Genomic DNA, 20314 nt, shown 5'->3' with positions numbered 1-20314 from the left:
CCAAATAAAGTCTGTGGTATAGTAAAAAATAGTACTGTCCTAAGGTTAACTTCTGAGTTTTGACAGATACGCCATGTTTGTAAGGCGGTAACATTAGAGGAAGCTTGGCAAAGGGTACAGGAATCATCTCTGGACTACCCTTGCAACTTTCCTATAAATCTGAAATACAAAGGTCATTCTAAAGAAGTATAGGAAAGCCTCAGCACTGAGAGCATGGCTGTATTTAATATTAAGAAAGGGACTTACAGATTATATACACATTTTTGCAGTAATTTGATCAACACCACAGTTTATTTGTAAACATATTATGTGTCAATAATCAAATTGACAACACTTTATACATTTTGTTGTAGAATATTAACATCATACCAGAAAACAGTCCACTGTACTCAGTTACAGAGTTTTGGTACTTTAAAATCTTTAAATACAAACTGTATTTGAAACACTGAACTTAAAACAGAAACATGAATGGCAGAGAAGATTGACAACATCAAGTAAAAGAAACTGATATTCCCCCCCCAAATGAATACAAAATCATCTGATTACATATTTAAAATGAAAGAAAGAAAGGAACTGAGAAAATCAGATACGTTTTTAAATGACATAAAGTTGCATTTCTTTAGACCCACCTGAGAGGTGAAACTGTACCCATACCAAATTCTGTGTCCTTTTTGATATTTTTCTCTTGGTTTCTAAAAAATGTTTCCCATGGTTTAAGCACATTAAGAAAGGGGAGGTAGCACAAAGCCAAATGAAATTACTTTAAAATTCTTTCATAAGTCGTCTTTGGCAAATGAAGTCTACACTTAAAATTTAACGTTTGTCGAACGGGATCAACACGTGTAAGATGAGGAGATGCATCTCTCCATGAGTTAACATATGGATGAAACAAAGCCAAATTCATAAAGCGAAGCACAAAAGCAGCTTTCACATTTTACTAACAGCTCTAAAAAGCAGATTCCCCCTCCTTAGAAATATGAGAGGTTTTCAACTGGGAATCAGAACCTTTCCTCGTTCACTGGAGAAACCAGAGTTGTCCATCTGTTTTTCCAGTACTTTCCCTAAAATTCATGATCACTATCAGATTCTAATTCTTCCTCCATTATCTCTCAAAGGAAATATAGCAGCAAATCACTCCCATATTTTAAGTTTTCAATTCACCACCAACTGGGTTCACTGCCAACAACTACGAATTATTCGATTCTTTATTAGTGTACCTGTCATTACAGTAGGCTAAGATTGTTAATACAGGAATAAATAACTACAGTTAATATAAACAAAGCAAATGAAAATGAGATTAAAGAGCCCTGATCAAGTGAAATACTTAACAACTTTCTGTTGAAAAAACTGTAAAAGTTACATACATACCTAATAGCACTAGGAATGTACAATATCAATTATTGGAAAAATAAATGAGTGATTCACAGTCATAAGAAATTACTTTAATATTAGTATGTATTTTTCCTTTTATAGACAAACATTTATAACATACACTTGATTTCTACCTCATGTAAGACAAAGTAGAAAACGAAACATTACTGCACTTACCCCAAAACACAGCACTGACTGCGTGCACAGGGAATCTGCTCTGAGATATTCAATTCTATGGGTTGGCCGTGGTACTGAATGCATGGTTAACAGTTTTAAGAAAGGCATATATTTCCAGAAGTATGTTAAATACACCAATACCAGTTCTATAAATAACAAAAATTATCAGCAAAAATGTTTAGGTTCTAACATTCCCGAATTTTCTAACGCTTTAAGTGTTTTAGATATATGTTGTTTGACCAGTTTGGTTACAGTTTTAAGCGAGCAAACCATTATCCTACGAGAAGAGCTACACTAAACTATAACACTGCACAAACTTCCCAAGGAAGGTAACTGAGAAAATCTAGAAAGTGAATCCAATTATTCTAATTACCATTTGAGATCTAAAAGAATCAATGACTCAAGAAACATTTTGAAATTACTCAATTTTTCTTTATCAGTTCCTCCAAAACTATGCACATAAATTTAAGATCCAGATTGCCTAAGACTGTCTTCAAAGTAGGCTTATCACCAAAGTGTTTTTGATCAGAAGACACAGCCTTAATGCCTCTAATGTGTAATTCTAACCGAAAATCACAATCCTTGGTTTCAAAACATCAAATTCGATTTCCTAACAACTCATTGGTAAAGCTACTAAACAAACAATCAGTCGGGGTGAGAACGTGCAGCAGCCACAGTTACAAGAGTGGAAAATAAATTCGATTTTTCCATAAAGACTCTATGAAAATATAAAGCCCGAGGTGAGTGACAACAGAAGTCCACATATAAACGCTGGTTTAAAAATAGAATGTTTTCCAAAGCTTCTCATGAGATGTCGATGTATAGTCAGAGTCTGAGTTAAGACCTTATGAATCAAGGTTAGCTTATACATAACTATGCTGATTTACAAACCTTCGACAATGTTCAACTCATATACATAATTTACAGACATCCACAGAGATTCTTAATGCCCCATCACACCATCTCTCAAAACTGGATGTTTATTGTTTTATAGTTTTGCTACTTTAAGTACCAAGAAGCCTTGTCAGAGGAAGAGTTCCGCCTCTTCCCGTGATCCCCTAAAGAGTAGGTAACAAAATATAAAATTAAACAAGATTTATGTTTGATAAACTAACATATAAAATTACCACTGCAATATTCATAGAGACTGCTTATAAACGTAACAGTCATCATAAAGCCTATAAAGTATATATCCTCAGTTTTATAAAAGAAATGCAGATTGTCTCAGGGTAAAAAATACAGTGCAGGCTGCTAAAAAGCTCTTTGTTGCATGAGGAGGTGCAATAATGAGGAAAACTCCAGAAAACACGAACATGTTCCCCAACCTTAACATCAGCGGCGCGTGAATCGCACTGCGGCAGCACGACGCTTTTTAGTGGCTGGCACTATAAAGCTAACGTTAAGAAAGAAAAAAGGCAGAAGTGTGAGCAACAAATGGTGGAACCAAATTATTGCAAATGGAGATTAGCAATAAGAAGCGAGGAAGGTGACCGTCCACTCCATTCTGATAAGATGCCATCTTTAAATATTAAGTTCTTTGCAGGAAGTGGGACTCCCGACTCGGCGCAGGACGACTGTGAGAGCACGCCGGGAAAGCTGGCCTCAGTGGCAACATCCAGGGTGGAAGCACCTTCCTAAAAGACCAAGGAACAGGAGAAAAATTCTATGTCCAACACTTTACCAAACCACTTAATACAGCTCATTACAAATACGGACTTTGATGAGCCAAGAAATGTTTATGGAACGCAAAGCCCTGTGGGAGACGCGAAGATCTACTTCACAGACCCCGAGATAATCAGTGACGGGTATCGCTGTGTGCGGTAATGACTAATACCAGGCAGACTATGATAAGTGCTTAGACATAAATAGAAATAATGGGCTCTGAGACTGTAAGAGAAGACAAACGTTCATTCCTAAACAATCCCGAAAAACCCCTCACTTAGCATCAAGCACCAGAACACTCCGTGAGCTCCCAGGGCTCTCAGATTCCCCTATTTAGCACAGACCTTTCCCCGGGACTCCAGTCTCACACACCCACCTCTCTGGCATCAGCTCTTGGATGTTTCACCATCCATTTCACACCTACCATGTCCGTAACCTTCACTCTCCAAGCTCCTCCCCCGTCCTCCCTACTCCACACACTGAGCTAGTTCAGAACCTGGAGAATCATGCCTGACTCCTCCCTTCCTTTCGCCCTCAAATCTTTTCCTCACATTGAATTAACCGCCAGGTTCTAGCAATCTGCCTCCAACATGTATCCCAAATTACTGTATTCATTCACTACAGTCTCCAAAGTGGGGTATGGGACTATAAAAATTTTAGAGATCCTTTATCAACTACTGCATCCTTACAAAATTTCTATTTTTGTGTATATTTCATAGTATACATAATTTATTGACATAACAGTACATATGGGTAATAAACTTTTATTATGGGTATATGCAAAATTTGGGGGTATTTTTAATTCAAAAGGGAGCTCAGCTACCAACAACTCGCACGTGGTCTCTGAACTGGTCTTGCTTCTCTGCTTGTCCCTTTTTAATCTGCTCTCCAAACGGTAACTAATCTTTTAAAACAGTCGATCAGAAATAAATGTCATTCCTGTTTAAAAGTCTTCAATAATTTCTCTTTGCACTTGAGCATAAATACAAATTGTTTGCTATACTCTAGAAGGCCCTGCCTCCCCTCCTCCTCAGCCTCACCTCTTGCCAACCCCCCCACTTTCATGAGGCTTCTGCCACACCACGCTTCTTTCATTCCCTTGTACACCAAGTGTTTTCCAACACAGGACCTTTGCTCCTGCTACGCTCTGCATGGCATACTCTTTCCCATCCCTTTTAAGTTTCAGCTTATATATCATCTCTGTCCATTTAAATTAGGTCTCCCTTTGGACTCCATCAGATTCCAAGGAGTTTGGCTCCTTCAAAGTGCTTGCTGAAATCTGTAATTAACTTATATATTTCAATGTTTACTGTCTCAGTCATTACAAGCTCCACTAGTGCCTTGGACAGCATTGCTTCCCTGGTACCCAGTAAAGGGTCTGGCATAGAGCAGACTCAAGTATTTATTGAAAAAAATAAATGAAACAAAATTCCAAAATACTGATTTCATAAAGTTGGGTCAGATATCCTGAACAGAAATACTCCATTCCAAAACTTTATCTACAAATCAAGTCTACAGAGTATCCTTTCTTTCCCTGGGAGAGGGGGAAGGCAGAAGGTCTACGGTACTGGCTTGCACTACGAACAGCCGCCTCTCAGCAACCGAGAATCACTGCAGTTAAGGGAAGAGTACTGTACCCAGGAACCAGCACCTAGCATGGTGCGTGGCCCACGGTAGATGCTTAACCCATCTCTGTTGAATAAAGCACTGGCAGAGAACAAAGGGTCCCAGCTTTAGACCCTCTCTACCCGGCCAGTAAATCATGTGCAGGAAAATGAACTTCCTAAATCTCAGCATCTTTATCAATTAGAATTAATGCTTATTTCATTACTGTGGAAGCCCAAGACAAACACGGAAGTGCTCCACATCCTATAAAGCTCTAGGCGAATACCACCTGGATTTTTTTTGAGTTTTGTTACCTGGAATGAGTGAACGAAGTTAAGGACGTGTAGAGAGAGTTTTCTACTGGAATGTAAGAGGTTCTGAAGGCTGAAAAACAGGGGTAAAAAGTTTAAAACAAATAGAATGACAAGAACGAACATCTCACAATAGTTTAATTTCAGCAACTTATACGCATTTATATATGTAAGTACATTGATTAACACATAAATTTTTTTTTAAATTTCAATAGTTCTCGTCAATGAAATCTCTGCCAGTTTTAATATTATTTAAACTGAGTGTTAATAGTGCCTACAAAGACCATTTTGAAATAAAAAATCATGTATAAAACCAAAACTGAGACATTACTGTTAGGAAAAGCTTAAACTATCAGCAAATACAAACATTAAATGAAAGAGAACTTTTCAGGTAGGAATGACAATTATGATACAAACTTTAAATACCCAAATTAATTTTAAAATACATCCTGATAAGAAGTCTGACAGATTTACTATACATCAACCCACCGAAATCAAGTATTTTTCAAATACGTAAATTGGTAACAATTATGGCGGCAATCTTTAAAGCTGTATAGTAAATTCTACTTTTTTATTCACACAGGTGACTTTCAGAGAATTATTGAAATTATGTGTCGATGGAGTACTTTTAATCTTCTGATCAAGTATATTAAGCCAATTGAACAAATTACTTCTTATCCAACTTTGTTTTCTTAAATGAAGAAGTCAAGGAGACCTGTGGACATCGGCTCTCCCAGCCGCCCTGCCAAGAAAATCAGATTCAGGGATACTCCTCTCTGCTCAACAGTCACAAAACTTTTACAGCACTGCCTCTTAGGAACGGCTCCCAATAGAACGGAGCTGGCATGCGAGATAAAACCTCCGTGTCACCTCTGGTAAGTAATAGATGCTCATTTCAGAAAACATGGAAACTGAAGAAAACTTAGAAATTCAGTTATAATTCCAACAAAAGAGATAACGTGAGTGTGTGTTTGCTCAGAGGGACAGAAGGACAAAAGGGAAACGTTCTACAGACACGTATATATGACACACACCAGGCATAATCTCACATAAGCTTGCTAATTTTATCACACTTTTACCAAATCTGGGTAACTAAGTTAACATAATTAAAATCAACCAAAATATGTGCCCCCAATGTTTGCATGTGTCAAATTTTTGAGGTGCTGAAGTTTAATTTTGAAAAATACAGTAAAACCCTTAAACTAACAATCTTTATTGAATCAACAAATAGACACAATGCAATTACTATGCTCATGTGAAATAAAAGAAAATAAGATGTAGCAACTAACAGCCTAAAAGTCTCACAGATGAAAAGATGAAATGAACATAAACCCTTACCTCTCTTTTCTGCAAAGGCCATGTGTAGCAATTTTTCTACAAACTTTCCGGTTTAATTCAGAACTAAACAATGGAATTCCAAAGCACAGCTCGAGAGGAACCCAATCTGCTTCTGTTGTGGCAACTACAAAACGATATATAATTATTAATCACATGTGCATTTATATATATCACAACTGACCAGGGCTTCTTAACTGACATCCAGAAATTTTCAGATTCCTCCCACCCCTGGGGTCCGCCAGTGGGCTTAGCAGGGGAGAGGATTCAGAAGGGGTCAGTGAATCTCTACAACAGGAAAGAGTCTTTGAGTATGTACGTGCTTCTGGGGAGAAGGTACACAGCTTTCACCAGATGCTCCAAATGGCCTCTTACCAAAAGACACTGCAAGACAGCTACAAGATCAAAGAATTTAACAGAGGACAAATGAAACTGAAGTCTTTCTTCTCGGGTCATATTTTTTTCACACTTTCATCGTTAAAAATTCTAAATATATAAACGTGTTTCCTAGTAAATACTTATTAAAAGGTCCATTAGGGATAATCGGAGCAGACAAATGACATCCGAATGATTAACAGAAGAGTTAAATCTCAGAAACTAGTCTAAAACTGCAAGTAATTCTTGTAGCCTTACCAGAGTTTAGTTTTGCTGCCGAGTCTATAGCTGCTTCCTCAATGACCATTTCAAATGACTCTGTACTCCCATTGACATCTGAGCCAGAAGCCAAATCAGGTTCTCCTTGCAATGGAAGGACATACACAATATTAGGATTCTCGTAGTTGGCACAAGTCGTCCACCAGCCCTAACGGAAGAGAAGACTTCCAGCGACAGGAATGACAATGGAGAACAACGAAGGGTCTTCATCCTAAAGCAGCTGTTCCCAACTAGGAGGCAATCCTGTCCCCCAAGAGACCTCTGACAATGTTTGGAGACTGATGCAGCTGTCAGGAATGGGGACAGGGATGTTACTGATATCTAGGGGTGCTCGACATGCTACAATGCACGGGACAGGCCCCCACAACAAGAACTGTCCAGCTCGGAATGTAAATAGCGCGGAAATGGTGAAGCTCTGGCCCAAGGAAACAAGGACTCTAAAGTCAGAACACAAGTTCAGCCTTTCACTTAATCAAGTCACTTTTACCCCCATGGAAACATGCAGATTATGTCATTTCTCTTCAAATTTCTTTGATTGTTCATATCGTCTAGCACATAAGATCCTCCAAGATCTCCCGACCTTACTACTTTCTCTACTCTCGTTTTCTACTACTTTCCAATAAATTCTTTCTTTTGGCCAAGATGAGCTAGTCTGTTGCCTGATTCCCTCTGCCAAAAGGCTGCTACCCTCCAAATACACAGTCATCTTTTATGCACCCAAATCCTCACTTTTCAAAATTGAGTTCAAATTTGACCTTCTCTAAGAAGCCTTCTCGGATAACTTAACGGGGCTGAGATACGCCTTCTCTGTCCTGCCTTAGCACGTTAAGCTGATGCCAAGCTCTACTGCAGACTTTGAACACTACACAGCAGGCTGATTCACTGGCTTGTCTCCCTTGCTAGGGTTTTGGTTTTTTTTTTTAATTCCTTAGGTCTTAGTAATTTCAATCCTTTCAGCACCTAAGCGGGTACTCCATAAATGTCTGTGGGATGAAAGAAATAAAACATGACTGTAGCAGACATCCTTGAAATGACTGCCTAACCCATACCACCCCCTGTTTGGAAAATGCCCTGTGATATGTGGCAGCCAACTGTTAAAATTTACTCAGATTCTTTGGCCGAAGGTAAAGGACCAAGGCTGGATATTTAACTCAAAGCGAGCCAATCCAATCCACTGGATGGTGAGCAATCAATCATACTGACTCAGGATTTCACGCTAAGAGGCTCAGGGAATCACCGTCAATCAACAACAGATGTCTGAATTGAAAGGTTTTCTAGAGTCACGGACCAGAGCTGGCACCACGGCCACCAAAGCCACACACAAGCCAAAATTCTGGCAGAGCAAAAACAATCAGTAACCAGAAGAAGGTGACGTGAAAATACATTTCATTAAAAAGAAAAAGGAAAATCAGCTGTTGTCAACATACAGGCTGGGTGGGGGACAGAAAGAAGGAGAATGAGGCCAGGAAGGCTAATGAGCAGGAAAGGGCTGCAATGACTCACGACTAGAGGATGAGACGCAGACTAGCATGACAGTCACGGTGAATTTAAAAAGAAGAGAGAAGGGAAGACAGGATATGAGAGACATTTCTAAAGCCTAATTCACAGAACGTGGAAACTACGTGGACAGCGTGGCAAAAGAAGGAAGAGATAAAGATTAAGACTACAAGCCTGGGTTACTGAGACAGTGGTGCCTTTGCCAGAAAGAGAAAGTTTCAATGGGAGAAACTGTTCATTGTACTTTAGAAACATCTGTACACAGAGACTGAAGTTTTTGAAGCTGTCGCACCACCAAAGAACTTAACTGAAAGCCTACAGACATGGAGATGACAGTACAGGGCTAACACCCCACAGCCATTCTGTACTCCAACCCCAGGCCAGCACCCCTTCAGAGCTGGGCACTTAGTATTTTCTCCATCTGAATGACTGGTATTTGTCCAAATGATGTCACGGAATATTTTCTCATCTTAGTGAAAAAACACCAAGCATAAAATAATGCAACATCCCCACAAAAGTCTCCCTGCTTCTTAAGTATGAAGATTGCGATCAACTCCATACAGTGATCTTAATTCAAAGAACCCAACTGTTGGCTGACCTCGCTCATCTGAAGCGTCACTGAGTTTTCTGTTTGCAAGTTGGCTAGAAGCATTCAACATGGTGACATATCCACAAAAATGCTGCAAGTCCACTTTGTTCCTTAATATTTGCAATGCTTTATGAACACCCATATTGACACGAGTAAACTCTAAGGACAAAGATTGACATCACATTATAAGTAAACAGCTTTATAACACAACATCAAAAATGTAAATATACTTTTATTAAACAATTCTTAGAACTACTTTTACCTTTATCAACACTGATACCAACCAAGAACTCCCTGTGAATGTGAAAGGATGGGGTACACATACTATTTATAGCTTTCAGGAGGCACTTATTGTATCAAAACAAATCACCTGCTAAGTAAGCAAACAGGACCAGACAGGGGCAAATTCTCGAGGCTTCTCTTGGTGGTTCTATTCTGCCTCAAATGCTTACTTGTTGGGCTTCTGCCAGGAAGTGTATTAAAGACATACCATATTTTTGAAAAATTTTTAAAAGTAAAATTATTCCTACTGAAACTAAAGCTAAAAATGCACTTGAAATTATATCCTTAATAAATTAAATATTAGTGCAAGCCCTCATAAATAGGTGAACTTATAAACAGAAAGATGCTCTATTCTGAAGTATGAAGGTTCCTTTCTTTTATAATCACACAATAATCTCCCAAAGCAAGAGAGCTATTAATCATCAGTTTTTGAGATTTTATAAATTTTAGAATTCTGTTGTCACTAGCCTGTACCTTCAGGTGAACAAATAATTTTTCCCACACAATTTATAAAGTGTCAAAGCATTAAACAGCAAAGTTGAACTGCAGAGAAGTACTTTTCTTTTTTTTTTTTTAAAGATTTTATTTACTTATTTGACAGAGAGACAGCCAGCAAGAGAGGGAACACAAGCAGGGGGAGTGGGAGAGGAAGAAGCAGGCTCCCAGCGGAGAAGCCTGATGCGGGGCTCAATCCCAGAACGCTGAGATCACGCCCTGAGCCGAAGGCAAACGCTTAACGACTGAGCCACCCAGGCGCCCCAAGAGAAGTACTTATTTCTGAAAAAGGGTCTGTGTTTTGGAAGAGAAAACTCTTCTCCAAATTTCATGCACATTTATTCACAACAGACAAAAGAGTACTGAATTTCAAACTCAAGGCTTCTGCAGTCTAGCTATGTGAAGAAGAAAAAAATATTTTAAAAACCTTCCTTTTCCCTACTTTGGGGGAGTAAGGGAGAGTCGTAACTACTATCATTTTGGAAGAACATTAAGTTCTTATATAAATTAACCTGAGTCAGATTGCTTAAACCATTCACTGCTCGCTAAAAATTCAAGCAACATGGCTCCAAGAACCAGAAACATAAGATTACAGAACAGCAGTTTTACATGGAGTGGGAAACATAAGTGCAATATGAATATATGTCAGTTTTAATCAGATAGCGTTTTTCTTTTTAATATATACACCTTCTTAACATTCGAAAGAGAAATGGTTATCTGTATTAAACAAAAGGAAGAATAAATTTGCTTTTAACAGAAATTCTGTGAATATCTTTCATCAAATGCACTGTAGCTCACATCCAATTCTAGAAGGGGATAACTTTAAACAGGGCTTTCCCCCTTGATTCCAAATAGATTAATTCAGCGCAAACTCTATAATCCACTTACATCCTCTCTAATAGCAAAAATAACATTTAACAGCAAAATCGAACGCTGAAAGAAGAAATACATGCAAGTGCTTTGTACACAGTAAAGTACATACACACGTTCACTGACATCTAGTTCTAAATTATCTTAGAAAGCCCCAGGGAGGTGGGAGGGACAGTAAGTAACATTGGGGGGAAAATTCAACTTTCTAAGCGTAAAATGTTCTCAATGAATTGTCTTCTCCCCCAGCCTCCAAATAAATAAACAACAAAAGGAAAGTGAAAGGCTAAACAGAGAGAAACTTAGTCTTCCATCAGGCAGAGACCCACTGAAACTCTTCATCTCCAAGGCCGACCAGCATTCCTTCAAAGGTCCTAAGTGAGTCTTATTCTACTAGTTCTTTGCAGGAAAAGGCACATGACAGGAAACTGTATTTGCCAATGTTCTTTTTTTTTTTTTAATTAAAGATTTTATTTATTTATTTATGTGAGATTTATTTATTTAACGAGCATGTGAGCAAGCTGCGGGGGTAGGCAGAGGGAGAGAGAGAATCTCAAGCAGACTCTTCACTGAGTGCGGAGCCCAACGTGGGGGCTTGATCTCACGACCCTGAGATCATGACCTGAGCCAAAATCAAGAGTCGGATGCTTAACCGACTGAGCCACCGAGGCGCCCCCACCTTTGCTGCTACTCTTTAAAAGCAGCATCTTAAGACCCTAGAACTTAAAAATTTTAAGAATTCACTTCCTGCTATGTATTTTACCAAACTATTGGCAAAGATTAATGATACAGAAGTCAAACAGATATAATTTAAGAGTAAGATACCTCCTTGTAGTTCTGTTTCATCAAATGGAAACGGTATGTGGACAGTTTCTCCTATCCCATGCAAACCGTGTCCCTAAACAAGAAGAAACACACAAGACACCTGTATTTCTGAGAACAAACAGATAATCAAACCATAAATAAGACTATGCCATGTGACGACATATCCTATATTAATATTCCATTAAAAAGCTTTCAATAATTTTTAATTTTTCTCCAGCAAGCAAAGACCATCTCAAGTGCACATTAATTTACAAGGCCATGTGTCTCCAATGGAGTGTATGGCTAATGAAAAACAAAGAGGCCGACTTAACAGGTAGATGAGGTGTGAGACTAGCGAAGACTGAAGTCAAGTACACTCACACAAGGGTTAGCTGTAGGTCTGATAAAAGAATCCCATCATCAATCACCTGGCGTATCATGAACCGGGAATGCAAAACCCAAAAACCTGCACTCGGGGATATATATTCAAGATTATATAATTATAAAAGCCCCTCTATAGGGGTTAAATAAATTAATGGATGTATTTTCAAGGCAGCTGCAGGAAAAAAAAAAAAAAGAGGAAGCTCCCTACGAACTGAAATGGAAAAGCCTCCACTTGCTAAGTGCAAAAAGCACGGGGACAGCACTGTGCATTGGCTCACGCATGCATAAGAAATTCTAGACAGCTATAGCAGAAACTAATACATGTATCTGATTTGGAGGAGAAATGGGGAGAACGGAGCAGACAGTGTTAGAAGTACAGTGATACTTTTCTCTGTGCATCTTACAATAGTGTTTTATTTCTGAATCATGGGAAGGTTCTATCAATTCAAAAATTAAGAAAAATCTTGAGTCTAACCACCCCACTCCCATGCTACGCATAATAATTTAGTTTTAGCCATTGCATTCAATTAATGTTCATTTGAATTCTGTTAGTTTTAAAGGGTTTTTTGCATTTAAATCCCTAAATTTGTTTTGGTGTAAGAATAATAAGCGTGAAGAATTTAATGTTTACGTGCATTTAGTGTTGTTATAATACAAAATTTAACAATGGAGAGCTATACATTTTTTCCTTTCAAAAAACTTATATATTATTGAAATTCAAAGTACTCTGATATAAAAGAAAAATCAAAGAAAATTCACACTTATTAAGATGGTTCATCTAACAACTTGAACATAATTCTTCAGACAGCTCCCTTCTACTTCATTGGTGCAGTTGTGATTTAAACCCAAATCAAGACTGTTACAATGAAAGCATGGTTTTAACCAAGATCTTAATTTTGTTATAAGTTCCAGCAAGGTGAATTTCTTCCATTCTTGTTGAGCAAAAACAGAACTCTGTAACCAACACTGAAACTCCTCTGTCTCCTCCTACCACTGCCACCGCACAGCGAAGATGTCGGGAGACCTTCCAGTATCCTAAGTGCAGGACTTTACCCATTTCATACAGATTATGCAATTCAGTCATAAGTTTCAACAACCTTATAAAAACAGAACCCATTATTATCTGCAGTTTGCAGGCAAAGGAATTCAAGATAACTGAACTTTCCCGAGACTGAATAAGTGGCACAATCAAGATTTGAATTTAGGCAGACTGACTCAGGCCCACACCTAACCGATACTGTTACGCCATCTCCCACCACGAAGCCCTGCTCTGTGGCCCCCGCTCCAGGCTCATGCCGACGCTACCATGGTTTCAACTACCTCCCTCAGGGTTTCAAGTACCTCTACGGGCTGACGTGGAGACTCAGGTGAGTGTCTGCTGTTCAACTCTCGTCTGGAGTTCAAAATATTTTCAATTACCGATAGATAGCTTAGATAGCTCCACCATCCAAATGCCCCACGGGCACCTTACACTTAACATGCCCTAAACACAACACATCATCTGACCCCCATCGACTGGCTCTCCCTCCTCTGTTCTCTCAAGTAGTGATATCACCACTCTTCCACCTTCACAAGCCAATACCCCAGGAATCATTCTCTTCCTCTTCTCATATCCTTCTCAGACATCTGATCAATGCTACTAATTTTAATTGGTAATAATTCTTACATCTATTTTTTCCTTTCAATTCTTATTACCACTTCCCTGATCTAGGCTGTCCTCAGCTCTTACCAGGACTCCTGGACTCCTACACTAAATCCTAACTGGACCTCTTGCTTCAGGTTTCTCACCCTATTGGTTAGGGTAGCATTCTTGGGTAGCATACTCTCCAAGCCGATCTTCCCAAAACAAACTGACCTTAGAAATCCCCCTTCTCAGCACCCTTTACTGGCTGCTGTCAATCTACAGGGTACAGTCTAAGCTCTGCAGCAAAACAGTCAAGGTACACTACATTCCAGGGCCTGCCGTCATCAAAACCCTCATGAGAAACTACTCTGACTCAGGTACTATTTTAAGTACTTGGAAAGTAGCAGTGGAGAAAAAGAAAAAAAAATCTCTGCCCAGAGATTTATTCCTGCTAACCCCTCTGCGTGGCCTGGCTCTCTTCTGTATCGTCCTTCTATACTCAGCCTGAGTCTCACTGTCTCTGACAAGTGTCCCCCAAGCCTATCTCCTTGCCTCAAGGCTGAACTGGGTACTACTCTCTAATGGTTGCACCATATATAATCCCATTCAGCCCTCAGTAAAAAACTGAAACTGACTGCTTATGCAACATTTCCCACCAGACTTAAATCCCTGTCAGGACTGTGTCTTATTTGTATCTACATTAATTAGCACAGAATACAGCACATACGACTGTTAGTTGAATAAATTAATGAAATCTTTATTGAGAACCTACTAGGAAGCAGAAAGCGTGCGGCACACTTCACACACAGTCTTATTTCATTCCTAACCCTAGAACTAGACGTTGCTTATCTCATCATTAGCTGCTACTAGTACTTTTTGTTGCTCTACAGTAAGTATTGCCATCTCCATTTTACAGGTGGGAAACTAAGTATAAGAGAATTATCTTCAAAATGTCACACAGCTCATTAGCACATGAAAAGAGGCTCACCATCATTAGGCATCAGGAAAATACAAATCAAAACCACAATGAGATACCGCTTCACACCCTAGGAGGGTTATAATAAAACAAGACAGATAATACTAAGTGCTGGTGGGAAGGTAAAATGGTGCAGCCATTCTGGAAAAACAGTGGAAGTTCCTTAAATAGTTACACACAGAATTACCATATGATCCAGCATTTCCACTCCTAGCCACATACTGAAGAGAAACGACAACACAGCGAGCCACACAAAAACCTATAAATGACCGCTTACAGCAATGATTACTAGTATTCATAATAGCCAAAAGGTGGAAACCCAAACGTCCAACAGCAATGGATGGAAAAACAAAGTGTGGTCTATTCATACAAGGGACTCTCATTTGGCCGTAGTCCTGATTCATGATGGACGGATATGTTCTACAGCGTGATGGACCTCTAAAACATTCTGCAAGGTAAGAGGCCAGTGACAAAAGACCACCCATTATGTGACTCCACGTATGTGAAATGCCCAGAATCAGGATTCTAGAGAGCGAGCAAGTAGATCAGTGTTGTTTAGGGCTGGGGAATAGGGGAGTGAGAACTAAGCGTTCAGGAGTTCTTTTCTGAGATGATGAGAATGTTCTAAAATGAGCAGGGATGGCTGTGGATACCTGCGCCCACACCAAAAACCATGGAGCTGTACGATGGAAACTGATGCATTGCACGGTATGTGAATTCTAGCTCAACAGAGCTATTCTAAGTACAGCCACACGGCAGCAAAGAGGAAGCCGGAATTCCAAGCTGGGTCTAACTCTCAAGTCCGTGTTGTTTCTGCGGTTCCCACACTGCCAGACAAAGGCCAGGACGAAAACCCACATCTGAGCCCTTACATGTTTCAGCTTTACAAAGTTCAAATGACTGACATCTGACTGCTACTCGGCAGAAAGCTAGACAAATTACAATCTTCCAGATCAAAATCCAAAATTGGTTGTTTCAAATAAAGCAACGGTACCTGAATCAAAACTGCCGAATGGGTCAAAGCATCATTCAACATCGTGAGCACATTTGACGTAGGAACTACCCCAGGGTCATGACCCCAAGATGTTATGAGTAATCGATCATAACCCTATGGGAAAAAAATGAATAAAAGATGAATAGAATGGCATTTAGAAATTAAGAAAAAACAAAAAATTAAGAAGGTCACTATAATGCTGCTTACCAATTTCTACCCTCCTCAAAAATAAAGGAAGAAACACACCTCACACAACGTACCTGGAATATATCTGGCAGTTTTCGAAGTCTTGTACCTTTGGACAGTAAAAGAGATGGTGGTCCTTGCCCAGTGATGTAGTAAATGTACAGTTTAAACCACACAGAACTGACTTCTGGGATAGCTGGTCCAATATGCTGTGATGACAAAACAGGAAAGAGAAAGCTGTAATCCTTAGGTAAAGCAGACAAATTTCACAAGGGACCAAGGATGGTCTTACAAACAGCTAATGCCTCACATAAGTGTTAACTGCTATTATCCTTATGAAAATAAATTTCAAATGCTCCATTCGAACAGTTTCAATATGACCCTAGAATTGAGAAAGCATGCCTTATCACTGCAATTGGGAAAATGGACTCTGGAGCACAGCACCAAGGTTTTGTTTTTTTTTTTTTTTTTAAAGATTTTATTTAGTTATGTGACAGAGAGACAGCCAGCGAGAGAGGGAACACAAGCGGGGGGAGTGGGAGAGGAAGAAGCAGGCTCCCAGCCGAGGAGCCCGATGTGGGACTCGATCCCAGAACGCCGGGATCACGCCCTGAGCTGAAGGCAGATGCTTAACGACTGCGCTACCCAGGCGCCCCAGCACCAAGGTTTTGAATCGTGGCTTTGTCCCCTCAGCTATATCATCTTAAGAAGGTCACTTAAACTCTCCTGTGTCTCACTTTGCAATTCTGTAATGTGGCGATGAAGTATCTACCTTGTAAAGACACCATAAGCTTGTTCAAGGTTTAAAACAGCACCTGTCATATAATAAGCTCTACTGCAAAGTTCTAGTTACTGTCATTTATCACATGCGATTTTTCACAAAAGGGGCTACTGAACCTTCCATCCACCTTACCATTCACTCAGTTCATGGACTCCTATTATGCCTAGAAGTCATGTTACAGAATAGGAGGAAGTATGTATATGGGGTTGCGGGGGGAGCACACGAAGAATTATTTTTAAAAAGCTTGGTAAATGCCAATCTATAACCACTCCTAAACAGAGGACAAGTCTGGGGGTGCAGGACGTATGCTCACTAAGGCAGCTAGAAGAGCACAGCAGGAAAATCAACCTTGTACAAAGATCCCTTCCTTTCTTCTACACCATTAACCTCGCACATCTAGGAGACCAGGCAGGACGTAGCACTGAAGAACAGCAACATGACCCTCACTCTCTGAAAATGGCACAGGCCACACTGTCCTTGCTAAGTATACAAATACACAACCGATTTATTTTTAAAAGATGAGCAGTAATATTCATAAGTCGATTTTAGAGATACCTGAAGTTCTAGCTTTCAAGCACCATCTTTCCTTTCTGGTTTATTTAGCAATCATAGCCCCATTCTAAGACACTTTATTTTTCCTAATTAAATTGACTTTATTCCTCAAGGCGATGCAGGCTTCCCTCCTAGAGCATCCAAACATTCTCTTTAAAATACTGCATTCATCAGTGTGGCGCCCGGGTGGCTCAGCTGAGCTTGTGACTCGGTTTCGGCTCAGGTCATGATCTCAGGATCCTAAGAGTGGGCCCAGCTCCGTGCTCAGGGCAGAGTCTGCTGGAGATTCTCTCTCTCCTTCTGCCCCTCTCCTCACTCACGTGCTCTCTCTCTACATAAAATCTTTAAAAAATAGTATAAAATAAAATACTGCATTCATCAAGAAAACCTCAACGTCACAAGTCACTAGATGATACATGAATAAAACATACCAATTCTACCTCACAAACCGAACCTCTTACAACAGCATAAAATACAAAACTGCTTTCTGAGTTAGTGATTTAATATCTGGCATTTCTGCAAACTGAGAAATAACATGATCAAACTGGTAAACCTCTTCTGCAAGTCACCATAGGGAAGTCTGAAAGGACGCCACTCGCGATGCTCCAAGTGGCTCTTTACCTGAGGGGTGCAGCTGCTCACAGGCCGGATTTCATTGGTGAGAGGAGCCATGGACACGAGCAGTGTGTAATTTTTGTTTAGAACTCGGCTGCAAGTTGCAGGGTCCAAACCAAGAAGGCTCTCACAGCGTAAGAGATCCAGAGGAAAACCTGAATTATAAGCAAGCACACAGGCAGGATGAAAGACTGACAAGATAAAACAGCAATGTCTAAGACAAAGTATCGGTAACTGCCTTGGTGTGTAAACATTGTTTCAGTAGAGAGAGTATCTCTGTTAACAAAGTGCCAAATCCCTTGGAAACCACAAAGACCCTTTAAGATTTAAAGTGAACAGTCTTTATTCCCTGATCTAGGAAGATAACCATCCACCGGTGTTTTGTGAGGCTACTACTTCTTACATTAAAAATATGTAACAGATTTTAAATGTTCCCATTCTTAACCCTTTCGGAAAATACCAGTCCTATCTGTTCTCTAAAAAGATAGATAAGGCTGAAAGAAATGTCAGGAGACCAAGTTAGCCCATCTGCTCCTCAAGCAAGAATGAATCAAAAAACATGTGGCCTGCTGAAAGGGCCTAGAAGCACTGAGCACAACTAGCCCCAGGACTTTGGTCTCTAATACCATACTCTAGTAAAAGAAACCAGGCTCCTAGGAGAAAAGGCTGATTCCAAGACTGGGACAGAAGTACAAGAGAAGACTGTTGTGCCAGAAAGTAAAGAACTACTCCAAAAGTAAGAATTTTGTTAAAAGATGGAGGCATGGAACAAGGAAACTGGAGGCAGCGTGAAGAGAATCCTACCGGCAAAACAGGAAACAACCATAGCACATAAATAATTAAGAGAGAGTGATGAATTATTATAAGCCATTGAAAAAAACAGGAATTCATCAGTCCATACTGGGAATATAAAAGAATGCCTAGTCTCAACTGTTACGGGAAGAACTGGAGTTGGAAAAAACGATCACTGTACCACCATCACAGCAAAGAATGGTTCGGGCAGGACCACCACTGGATGCTCCATCTGGGGGGAGATACTGATGAGGAGTCAGGTATGTGCTTGGTCTGAAAGTATCTGCCCACAGATTACTTAGTCGCTGCAGGTGGGGAGAATATTTAACCACATAGTGGAAAAATCAGGAAACACATTAACTGGGTGATGAAAACTACCACCACAATGGGGGACAGATGGAAATCACACACCTCCGGATGTGTCACGCCGTTAGAAGAACAGGACGTTACGTAGGTAATACTCTGGACCTGAGTGCATAACCTGAACCTAACCACAACAAAACATCAGACACACCCAACACGAGAAACTTTCTAGTAAAACCAACAAAAAGGGACAACATTCTGAAAAAATAAGAATGTCATAAAGGACAAAAAAAGGTTACAGATTTGTTTCAGAATAAAGGCGATAAAGGAGACCTGACAATTTAACACAGTATCATATCTTAAACTAGATCCTGCAATTGAGGGGGGGAAATCCTATTAAGGACATTACTGGGTCAGCCGATAAACTGGAATACCAATGGCAGGTTACTGTATCAATATTAAATCACCTGAAGTTGGTGTCAGGGAACAGCCCTATTGTTAAGAAACGTACCCTTAGTAATTTTGCAGAGAAAGACCATGATACGCAACTTACTCCCCAATTCTGGATTAAAAGTAACTATACCATTCTTGTTCTTACAAACTTTTTGTAAATCTACAGTATTTCCAAATAAAGTGTTGATAATGGAGGAGAGCGAGTCCTACGGACGTCAGGAAGAGCATCTGTTGTGCACAGCCGGCAAACAAGGGGGGGGCAGGAGAAGAAGCGGCTGGAAGACAAGTCTGGCTGGAGCCAGATGTGACGTTCATTTCGAAGTAAAATGCCAGTTGAGCAGGTGGCTTAGGAAAAAGAGAGAAGGGAAAAAGCTCTAGAAAGACTAGAGAAAGGGCGCCTGGGTGGCTCAGTAGGTTATGAGTCTGCCTTTGGCTCAGGTCATGATCCCAGGGTCCTGGGATCCAGTCCTGTGTGAGGCTCCCTGCTCAGCGGGGAGTCTGCTTCTCCCTCTGCCCCTCCTCCCACTTGTTCTTGCTCTCACTCTCTTTCTCAAATAAATAAAATCTTAAAAAGACTAGAGAAATTTATGCTTGATTATGTATAATAAATCAAGAACAAATTTAATAAAACTGAGAAATCAGAGTCATGAGTGAAAAAGTATCAGATAAAAAAATCTTAGCGAGGAGAGACTAAACCATGAAAGCTCTAACTGGTACCAGAAACAGTCAACTATCAAACCAACCTCAAAAGTTAGAATAATACTTAACTACTTTCATCCAGATAAGGTTTAGGTTTTTCATTTAACTTACTTTTTGGTACTCAGATAATTCATGGTGAAAAACAAAGTTTAGTCCAGACTACTAAGCAACAGATTGTTTATGAATAAAACAATAAAAAGCTTAATGTTCAAGAGAAGATAATGAAACGGATAGAGCAAAAAAAAAATTTTTTTTTCAAGAAACATGGATTTAAGTCCCATCTCTTCCACATAATGACTAAATGGG

At 39.7% G+C, this 20314-nt stretch overlaps 1 protein-coding gene across 2 annotated transcripts in view; it reads right to left on the bottom strand.

Annotated features, from left to right (window-relative positions):
• Nucleotides 1-272: 272 nt before the first annotated feature.
• Nucleotides 273-20314, bottom strand: part of FAM91A1 (family with sequence similarity 91 member A1) — a 43272-nt gene continuing 23230 nt past the window's right edge. For both annotated transcript variants that reach the window (XM_026495459.4, XM_026495458.4), the window contains exons 16-24: nt 17768-17916; nt 15888-16022; nt 15628-15741; nt 11671-11743; nt 9211-9360; nt 7095-7199; nt 6465-6588; nt 5130-5199; nt 273-3182 (exon numbers count right to left, since the gene is read on the bottom strand). In XM_026495459.4, the coding sequence (XP_026351244.1) occupies nt 2997-3182; nt 5130-5199; nt 6465-6588; nt 7095-7199; nt 9211-9360; nt 11671-11743; nt 15628-15741; nt 15888-16022; nt 17768-17916 (1106 nt within the window). In that variant the 3' untranslated portion in view covers nt 273-2996. The remainder of the gene's footprint in view (nt 3183-5129; nt 5200-6464; nt 6589-7094; nt 7200-9210; nt 9361-11670; nt 11744-15627; nt 15742-15887; nt 16023-17767; nt 17917-20314) is intronic.

Source organism: Ursus arctos, unplaced genomic scaffold, assembly GCF_023065955.2.
Source record: "Ursus arctos isolate Adak ecotype North America unplaced genomic scaffold, UrsArc2.0 scaffold_6, whole genome shotgun sequence".
In the NCBI taxonomy this organism is placed as follows: Eukaryota; Metazoa; Chordata; class Mammalia; order Carnivora; family Ursidae; genus Ursus; species Ursus arctos.
This window is presented reverse-complemented; position numbering and strand designations above follow the sequence as displayed.